The 10,154-nt window shown below is 35.8% G+C and overlaps 1 protein-coding gene across 1 annotated transcript; it reads left to right on the plus strand.

The window, feature by feature from the left end:
• The first annotated feature begins 1,974 nt into the window (after nt 1-1,974).
• On the plus strand, nt 1,975-9,935 carry LOC127968075 (endoplasmic reticulum membrane adapter protein XK). The gene is made up of 3 exons (XM_052568953.1): nt 1,975-2,376; nt 4,893-5,155; nt 7,920-9,935. Exons 1-3 carry the CDS (start codon nt 2,132-2,134, stop codon nt 8,723-8,725), a joined length of 1,314 nt encoding a protein of 437 aa, XP_052424913.1. The 5' UTR covers nt 1,975-2,131; the 3' UTR covers nt 8,726-9,935.
• The last annotated feature ends 219 nt before the right edge of the window (nt 9,936-10,154 follow it).

Below are 10,154 nucleotides of genomic sequence, written 5' to 3' on the forward strand. Positions count from 1 at the left end.
ATCAGAAGAACATTACCGTATTTTCCGGACTATAAGTCACACTTTTTTCATATTTTGGCTGGTCCTGCGACTTATAGTCAGGTGCGACACATTATCAAAATTAATTTGACATGAACCAAGAGAAATGAACCAAGAGAAAACATTACCTTCTCCAGCCACGAGAGGGCGCTCTATGCTGCTCAGTGCTCCTGTAGTCTACACTGAAAACTTAGAGCGCCCTCTCGCAGCTGTAAACGGTAACGTTTTCACTTGGTTCTTGGTTCTAAATAAATGCGACTTATAGTCCAGTGCGACTTATATGTTTTTTTCCTCGTCATGACATATTTTTGGACTGATGCGACTTATACTTAGGTACGACTTATAGTCCGAAAAATACAGAACTTAGCCTATTAGCAGTATTTTCAGAATAGGTCTGTGTTTTACAGGTCGTTCCTCATATACTCTGCAAAAAAAAAAAAAAAAAAAAAAGAAAAACATCTGTATGGTTTTTATTATCATGTCTATCATGCTTAAATCATGTGTTTTAAACTACATTAGTTTAAACTTCTGATATGCACGTGCACAGAAAGCGGCTGGCACACAGACAGCAGGACTAAACTGAGTTCTCTTTCATGTCTTAATGTGCTTAAACTGTCAAATACACACACATTTATGTTAAAAACACACGCGTTACAAAAGCAGCTGGTTATATCTGTGAAGGTAAACAGCTGTAAAACAAATTGTTTATTTTAAATCCATGTGGCAGTGGTGTAATATACAGTAAATTAATCAATAAATCCACTGTTCTCTTGACTCCTCTGACGCTGGGGCTATAGTGTTCTGTACTCGTCTGTGCAGCCAAAGAGAACTGTTAGCATGCTTTTCTCGAACTTTCGCCCTGGTGTTAGAACTGCTACTTCGTTGTCCCATGCAAAAGCACAATGACAGCGCTGTGGGTGAAAATGTGTAGATTAAGGGGTGTAAATATAATAAGATCCCCTTTCTACACCGAAATCTGAACGGCTCTTTTTTTATTAGATTATTGGTCTTTTTCACATTTTCTGGGTTGGTTGATGCATCTGGGACCTGATTGGGCCTGTTGCACAGAAACATGATTTTATTTTTTATTTTCAAGATTTGTCACCTTCAATTTGGATTTTTACATCCTTTAATAACCTTATTGATATAACAGAAGACATATAGCCTACTCCTGGTTCTGCTCTTCTAGATAATGCTGTTAAAATCGTGTGCTTGCTTGGAAAAGGTAATATCCAAAAGTCTAAAGTTACAGCTTCTAATTCAAATTTTATTGTATTTTTGTCTGAATTAAAACGTTTGGCTTATTCCCTTTGTAAATAATAATAGGCTGTTAAAAATTACAAAATTTAAAGTAAGATCATTGAGTCATCTTTGAGAGATATTTAAACACTATTCGCATGGGATTAGTATTATCTGGGGACCTTGTGTGATTTTGATGTTTGTTGCTATCCTATTAGGTGTTTTCCCTATCCCCCACTTGAGTCAAAAAAAAAAAAAAAAAATCCATAAAAATCAATATCCTGTAGGCTACATATTTGTCTTTGTTAATAATCTAAATCCCTCACAACAACTTGATTGGTCTTACTTGTCAATTCCAAATGTCTCTGTATTTTAACAATCTGCAATTTCAGATGTTGCTTGCAAAATGTAAAAAAAAAAAAAAGACCTTTCCAAGATGGAGGCTCTGTTAAAGGAGCATCTCTGATGTCAAATATTTTTCTATGATTTCATTTAATTTTCTGCTTTGTTTTATGGAATGTTACAAACTTAATTTGATTCCTAATTTTAAATTGGTCATAATTACCTAAAACAAACAAACAAACAAAAATTATATACACTTGTAGGAATTTTAACATTATAATGTGGGATTAAATGGGCACAACCCAGGATGTCATAATGCACCGCTGGTGATCAGGTAGTGTACAAACACGCTGCTGAGAGTAAACATACTGTAAACATGGAGCTCACTGCGCCCTCTACAGTCTAGACGACCGCTTAGATGACAGCTACTGTGTGAATCTGCGGCGGCTGCTGGTGGTTGATACGTCCACTGTAACTTCAAAATGCGTGCTCACGAGATCCGAGAACAGAAAACCAACATGGTTGAGTGAGGATGAGACTACCCAGCTCTGTCCTTGTGTCGGTGTCTTTGTTTACGGCCGAGACGACGGCTGCTCTGTATCTGAGCAGCACTTATCGCTCCGCTGGCGATCAGATTTGGCAGTGCTTCACGCTGCTCTTCACGCTTGTTCCATCCGTGCTGGTGCAGCTCACACTGATCTTTATTCACAGAGACCTGAGCAGAGACAGACCTTTAGTGCTGCTGCTTCATATATTACAACTAGGGCCAATAATAAGGTGAGTGGCCAATTTGTGATTCTTCTTCAGTGTAACGCTATTTGGGTGAATTTCTCCTTACCACAAGCCTGTGGAAGCGAATCATCCATCTACATAGTGGATGAAGGCATACAAATATTCATGATTGTGAGCGAATACACATAACGAAGGTTGTTTTTTTTTTCTTGCACGCACATGAACCTGTGCTTTACCTGTTACAAATGTTATTAATATCATTTATACAAAGATTATTAATATTTGTCGTTTAATTCATAGTCCACAGTGCGCAGCATGGCAAAGGCTTCATATCCCCGGGGCTTTGCATTATGCACACATTTCATTTCTGATAAGGAGCTTTTAAATAATTTTCTGTAAGCTCTTAACATACCATTACGCAAAATAAAATAATAAAAATTATATATATATATATATATATATATATATATATATATATATATATATATATATATATATATATATATATATGATAATAGTTGCAGTTACCTTTTTAATAATCAAGGTATTGCACGGTATGTTTATTAGAAAACGAATTTAATGCTTATAATATTCTTGTCCATTTTTCATCTATGAATTATTTATTGTATACAGTACATTAATGCTTATAAAAAGAGCCACTTTACATGAAGTATAGATGATGTTATGATATATGTTCTTTAAATTATAGAAGTACATTCACCTACCATTAGCACAAGATTTTCCTTTCTTTCATTTTGTTTAACAATTTTTTTTTATGTTAAATAATGTTTTTTGTGAACCAATTATTAACATTATATTTATGTTTTCTGTTCTTGTGTTCTTGTCATGCCTTACAAATTGTTATGTTAGCTGGGATATATCACATAATGGTAATATATATATATATATATATATATATATATATATATATATATATATATATATATATATATATATATTGCCAGCTAACATAACAATTACCAAGCCGTTTATGGACAATTTGTGTCCTCAAATCATCTATTAGTGTTATTGACAGTTCCTTTCCTTTCCATTCCAGACCGGTCCTCACAGTGAACTGTTCCATCTCTATCAGTCTCTGTGTGTTTTTGCATTGACCATGTGTATGATTGATATGGCCTTTTCTAATAGTACAGTTTAGCAACATGACCTGGGCCAGCTCATTCAGATAAAGCCCAGCAATGTTTCAGATCTTTGTGATTCATGTATAATTCAGTTGTTTATTTCACTGAATTAGTGTGGATGGCCTGTAAAGGCTCTCTTGGCCTTCTCTTAACACACTGTCATCCGTCAAATTATCATCAAGGTTGCCTGCACACTATTATTGTAAAATAGCAAGGCTGTTGTCAAGGTTTGGGATAGGAAATACTAACTCAATGTTTGGTGCCTACTACCTGTCCTATGAGACCTAGCCTTTGCATTTTAAATGAATGAGATGGACAGATCGTCCGCTGAGACCTTACAAAAGCTGTCCTCGGGTAAGCTAGAACTATGCTTTTGAGCTCTCACTGGATTGAGTGCAATTCTCTGAATTGTGACATGGTCTGTTGTGAGTGTGAATATGATAAGAATACTTTGCAGCCAAGCCGTAACCCAATAATATCATTATATTTTGATAATAAAACTGACCAAATGCAATATATGTTATTTTTTTTTCAACTATAATTTTATAAAAGTATAGAATTTATTTTGTTTTATTTTATTTTACTGTATTTATTTTCTACTATTATTATTATTATTTATTTATTTGTATTTATTTTTTTACTCAAGGCAATATATGTCAAGGCAATGTATGTGACCCTGGGTATATTTGGGTATATTTGTTGCAATATGCAACAAAAAAAAAAAAAAAACATTGTTTCGGTCAAAATTATAAAAAAAAAATTTAATGTCAAACATCATTAGGATATTAAGTATTTAATTAAGATCATGTTCCATTAATATATTTTGTACATTTCCTAGATTTAAATATATAAAAACTTAATTTTTGATTAGTATTATGCATTGCTAATTGACTTAATTTGGACAACTTTAAAGGTGATTTTCTCAGTATTTAGATTTTTGTTGCACCCTCAGATTTCAGATTTTCAAATAGTTGTATCTCGGCCAAATATTGTCCTGTCCTCACAAACCATTCATCAATTGAAAACTTAATTATTCAGCTTTCACCAAATCTCAGTTTGACAAAATTGACCCTTGTGACTGGTTTGTGGTCCTGGGTCACATGTGTTGTTTTTCAACTGTAATTTATGTTTTCATGATTGTATTGTATTTTATTTTAATAACATAAATCTGTTGATTATCATTTTTAAAGGTACAGAACTATTTTTTTAAATTAATTTTATTTATAAAATATAACCAATAGCAATATATGTTATTTTAACTATAAAAAAGTGTCAAGCAAATAATCCACATTTAAATATAAACTTGTTTTAGAATATATATATATATTGGCTTTTTTTTGGGATTTTTTTTTTTTTTTTTTTTTTACCTTGGCCACTCATTTATTGAAACAATAAAACTAAAATGTTTTATTCCTTTAGGTGCTTGGATGCATTCTGTATCTATGGCAGTGCCGGAAAGGTGGAGGAGCCGTATGTCACCATCACCCGTAAGAAGCAGATGCCCCGGGAAGGGCAGACCGAGGAGGTAGAGCAGGAAGTGGGCCAGGCAGAGGGGAAGTTAGTGACCCACAGGGCCGCTTTCGCCAGGACATCGGTCATACAGGCCTTCCTGGGCTCTGCACCCCAGCTCACACTGCAACTCTACATCTGTGTGCTGCAGAAAGGGGTGTCTATCGGTAGAGGTGAGAACACACACACCCACACACACACACAAAAATAAGTCACTTCAAGGTGATACAAGATCATTAAAATAACTAATTCTTTTGCCGTAATGAGCGGCTGACTATTTATCACTTACAATACATAGCAGTCACAGTGACTCTTTTTATAAACATTTTCAGAATGAGAACGACTTCTTAAAATTTCTTACGGATTTCTAGAGCATGACTAAGACTTTTCTTATTCCTGCTTTGTTTTCATTTTGTTATCTGGCCTTGTGAAGTATAACTCCCAAAGTGGAGCATTGCAAGCTTATGAGCTTATGACTTTCATGTTTAATGAGTTTTGCCAATTCTGTAAAGTGTCAAAAATGTCAGGGAGAGCAGTTATCATTGAGGCATGTCATGTTTCTGCCCAACCAGTACGATCTGTGTACAGTCTCTTTTGCACATTCTCTAAGTTTCCTCTGTGGAATAATCTCTCTGTAAGTCCTGTAAACATGGAACTGCTCCTAACGTCACCCAACTAAATTTAACAAGCCCCCCCCCGGCACATTCTGCACACATGCTTGAGTTACATTGAAATGAATGCCTCTGAAATGACTTCTAGCTGTGTACTATCAGTTTCCTCTTGTTATCTAAAGGACGCACACTTTGTTTTTAAGAATGTCAGCTAGAATTGATAACATGTTTTCAGACAGCATGCGCAGCCCTCAACAGACATAAATTATAAATAAACTAGACCAAAAATAAATTCATTTTAAAATACCCAGAAGCGCTACAAAACAATGAAGTCATTGTAAATAACCAATAAAGAACATAAATTGCCAGTTAAAAACTTGTATTTATTCAAACCTGGATTATTTTTTTATTATTATTTTAATTTATGCAATAGAAATGCATTACAAAATTATTTTGGAAATGGTATCCTTTAGACTGTTGGACAGCTTATACATTTGCAAGCTGTTATTTAGTACACTCTAAAAACCACTGGGTTAAAAACAACCCATATCGGGTTGTTATTAACCCAAGGGCTGGGTAAATATAGGACAGAACCCATTTTGGGTTAATTTTACGCAGCAAATTAGGTTGTTTATTTAACCCAGCATAAGGGGTTGATTTAACCCACATAAAGTTTATTAATTTTTACTATTTTACTACCTTTTTTTACTTCATAGATTAAATTATGTTTACAGATTAACTTAAATCCTCTAAATATTTCTGAAATAATCCACACAACCACTGGTTTGCATGTTAGCTTCCTTTATTTTCCTTTGATTATCATTTACAGCATTGTTTATATCGTTTTTAATAGGCTATACATATTGCCCATATTAAAACTCGTTTAACAAACAATAAAACTAAAAATTAAACATTAAACAGAAGTAATTTACGTGTCATTAACCAGTCTCTGTTTATCTGTTTCCATCATAACTGCGCTGCGCTGCACTGGTTCTCGTGCCCGAGCCGGAGTCATGTTCGGCGGGAAACTGCTCACGCCTGAGGCCGCCCCCCTGAGTTTCACTCATCGCCGAAATATACTGCGATTGCCTTTATAACCTGCCCAAAAACAAACAGTAAACAGCTCTGAGGGAATATTTGTATTCTGTATCTTTATGAATAATCGTTTATTTTATGCAAAGCAACAGGCTTTTGCAACACTCGAAAAGACAGTCACTATAGGTGATTCATACCACGCGCTTGTATGGATCTGAGTAATACAAAAATACCCAAACACTGGGTTGTTACATTTGACCCAGGAGCTGGGTAACACCCAACTACCCAAACACACAAAAAATAACCCAAAAGGCTCAACCCAGCATTTGGGTAATAAAAAATAACCCCAGATTTTTTATAGTTTTGCTCTCCACCCATCAACTATCACTTCACATTGAGTATTAGGAATTACAGACCCGACTCTGCCTCATAGATACAGTTTATCATTATCTGTGCTGCATGAGGAATGTGGTGACAGCCTTGCGGTCTATCCTTGAAAGCAGTATTGGAGATCATAACTTATAGTGAATCAGTCTGACCCCATTACCCATGAGGCATAGAGTAATGAAACGGTGACTGACTTTAGTTCAAATATAAGACTGATGGAGGCCATATGTTTGCACTGCTGGTGGATTTGGGCCTTCAGGGTATCTGCTTTTGTTGTCTTTTACTGCTTAACAACAATAGTGAACAGTAGTAGTAAATACTTAATTATTTAACCAAATGGCAACATATCATGCACAACAGTTATGGCGGCCTAAAAACAAATAATAATAAAGAAAGAAAGAAATGATTTGCTAAAACAAAGACAGTTTTCATTGAATGTTGTCCTTAATTTATTTTTGTATTCCTTTCTTTTTGTTGCTATCTTTCATTCTTTTTGTTTAACTTATTTTGTGTATTTATTTAAAATCTATTTATCTATGTATTATTTTTACATTTTTAGGTTTTTCATTCATTCTTTCATTCATTCATTTATACATACTTTTGCTTTTATTTTTTATATTTTTATGCATTTATTTATTTCCTTATTTAACTTTTTTATGTATAACATGAAAGTGGGGAAGGTCGTATATAGCAATGTATTTATATTTTAGAAATTTTTCCTTTTTTTTGTCTTTCTGTGTTTCATTGTTTATTTATCATTTCTGGATGTTTGGGCCTCTGCACACATTGGAGTTGTTTATTCAATATCCACTCATCTAATGCAAATGTTTTTGCGATTGCGTTTAACCACAAAGAATGTATGGATTTAACGTGATCATGTTTCATTCTTTCCGCTCTCTGCCAGGTACACTGATGGTCATTTCCCTTCTCTCGATTGTATACGGAGCCCTACGCTGCAATATTCTGGCCATAAAGATACGCTATGATGATTACGAAATCTCTGTGCGCCCGTTGGCATACCTGTGTGTGTTCCTGTGGCGAGGGTTCGAGATCGCCACACGAGTGGCAGTACTGGTCCTTTTCAGCTCTGTGTTGAAGGTATGGGTGCTTCCGGTGGTGTCGGCCAACTTCGTCCTGTTCTTTCTACACCCATGGGTTCTCTTCTGGAGCAGCCGCTCTCCTTTCCCGGAGAACATTGAGAAGACGTTGACCCGTGTCGGGACGACTATTGTCCTTTGCATGTTGACCTTCCTGTACGCCGGCATCAACGTGTTCTGCTGGTCCGCCGTTCAGCTTAGATTGGGCGACCCTGATCTGATCGATAAGGGTCAGGCATGGAGACGCCTCGCTGTCTATTATTCCCTCCGTTTTGTCGAGAACACGGGGCTGACTTTGATGTGGTACATCCACCGGACTGAGTTCTACCAATGGGTGGACGCTCCCGTGTTAGAACTGTCGCTGTTGTTGGGTTATGCCACAGCTGTTTTCTTTATGTTGCTCTTTTACCAGTTTTGCCACCCTTGCAGGCAACTCTTCTCATCCAGTCCAGCCCAAGGCTTTTGGGAATGCTGTGGATCCCTCTGCCTGCTTCGTGGGACGCTCTCCCAGCCAGGCTCCACGATTACCAAGCCACCAGGGAAAGACACTGGAGATGATCCACCCTGCATTACCAAAGGGGACATTGGACAGAGTTTGTGCGGCACTGTGTGAGCAAAGCACAGCTCTAAGAAATAGTTCAACTAAAAATAACAATTATGTCATCATTGACTCACCTTCATGTAATGCCTGTATGACTTTTATTCTTCTTCAGAAGTTTTTTTTTTTTTTTAACTCCATTGACTTTTATTGCATAAACAAAGGCAGTTGTCTTATATAAAACATTTTCTCTTGCATTCCACGGAAGGTATAAAGCTTTCTTTTTTAGGTGAAGTATCCCCTATAAAAACACTGTATTGAGTGCCCTTTAAGGATCAAAAGGGAGAAATAAAATGAAAGTGTTGGATTTCTGCCTTAATGGTGGAATGTAAAAGTTTACGCTTGTTGTACTTTGAGATGAATATACTTTTTCTTGTTTGGTTTACAAGGCAAAAGAGCCAGCATGTTCCGCTGAAGTGCATGTGAAATTCCCTACCAAGATGTAACCGCTGCTTTTGTCTTGTGACGTGGGAGCGCTCTGTCCCTCCTTCGGTGTTAGTTTGATTAATGTTATAGCTGTCTGTGTGTATGGATTATTTAAAGCAGAGTTATTTAAAATGTTGTATTTAAGCTTTTGATTTTTCCATCACCTTGGGGACATTGCTTGCTGAAAAATGTTTGACAACCTCTCAGGTTCGTTATTAATACTTTCTTCTAGTTTATCTTATTACTCAACTCATAATGTGTGTAAGACTGTGAAATTAGTCCTGATTGATCATATGACAGTGTCCTATCATGTGATAACATATGGCCTAAATTCAAGCAATCGCCTCAAATAGCTTTCAAAATGTACGGACATGTGGATAGTGAGAATTAGAGTTGGGTTGCCAGGACCTTCATAATCCTGCAAAGAATGATTTTATTGATTGTTTTTTTCTTTCCTTTGTTTACATTCCTATTTTGCACTTGTCTCATCTGGAGACATCTTTTGTACATTATTCAGATTTTGTCCTACAAAAAAGTCAATATTTTCATCTAAAGCAGTACGTAGATGATTGTGTCTTAACTTTACTGCCCCCCTGTGGGGAGTTGAATGGCTTGAGTTGATTCATTTTGCAAGACTTTGTGATTGGGTTACATTTGGAAACTCCCTCATATTATGTCCATCAGCACTGTATAGAACACATCACTGCTTTTGATATGTGCAACTGTCAGCTAAACCCGTTTTAAAAATAAAATAAATAAAGGAGAATGTTATTTTGTCCATGGTGGTACACACCGGTTATTGAACTTGTCGTGTTATTTATTTATTTAAATTCTTGTTGTTTTTGCTGTGTGTTTTGTACGTGAGGTCAGTTGCCACTTTTGTGTATTGTTTTTTTTTTTTTTGAAAGCCTTCATTAAAACTCATTTACAATATGCTCAGGAGTAACAAATGCAAGGAAATTATTTAAATCATAAAACCGTAACAGTTCTGACACTACAAAAACTGGGACTAAATGAA

This window comes from Carassius gibelio, chromosome B11, assembly GCF_023724105.1.
Source record: "Carassius gibelio isolate Cgi1373 ecotype wild population from Czech Republic chromosome B11, carGib1.2-hapl.c, whole genome shotgun sequence".
Lineage (NCBI taxonomy): Eukaryota > Metazoa > Chordata > Actinopteri > Cypriniformes > Cyprinidae > Carassius > Carassius gibelio.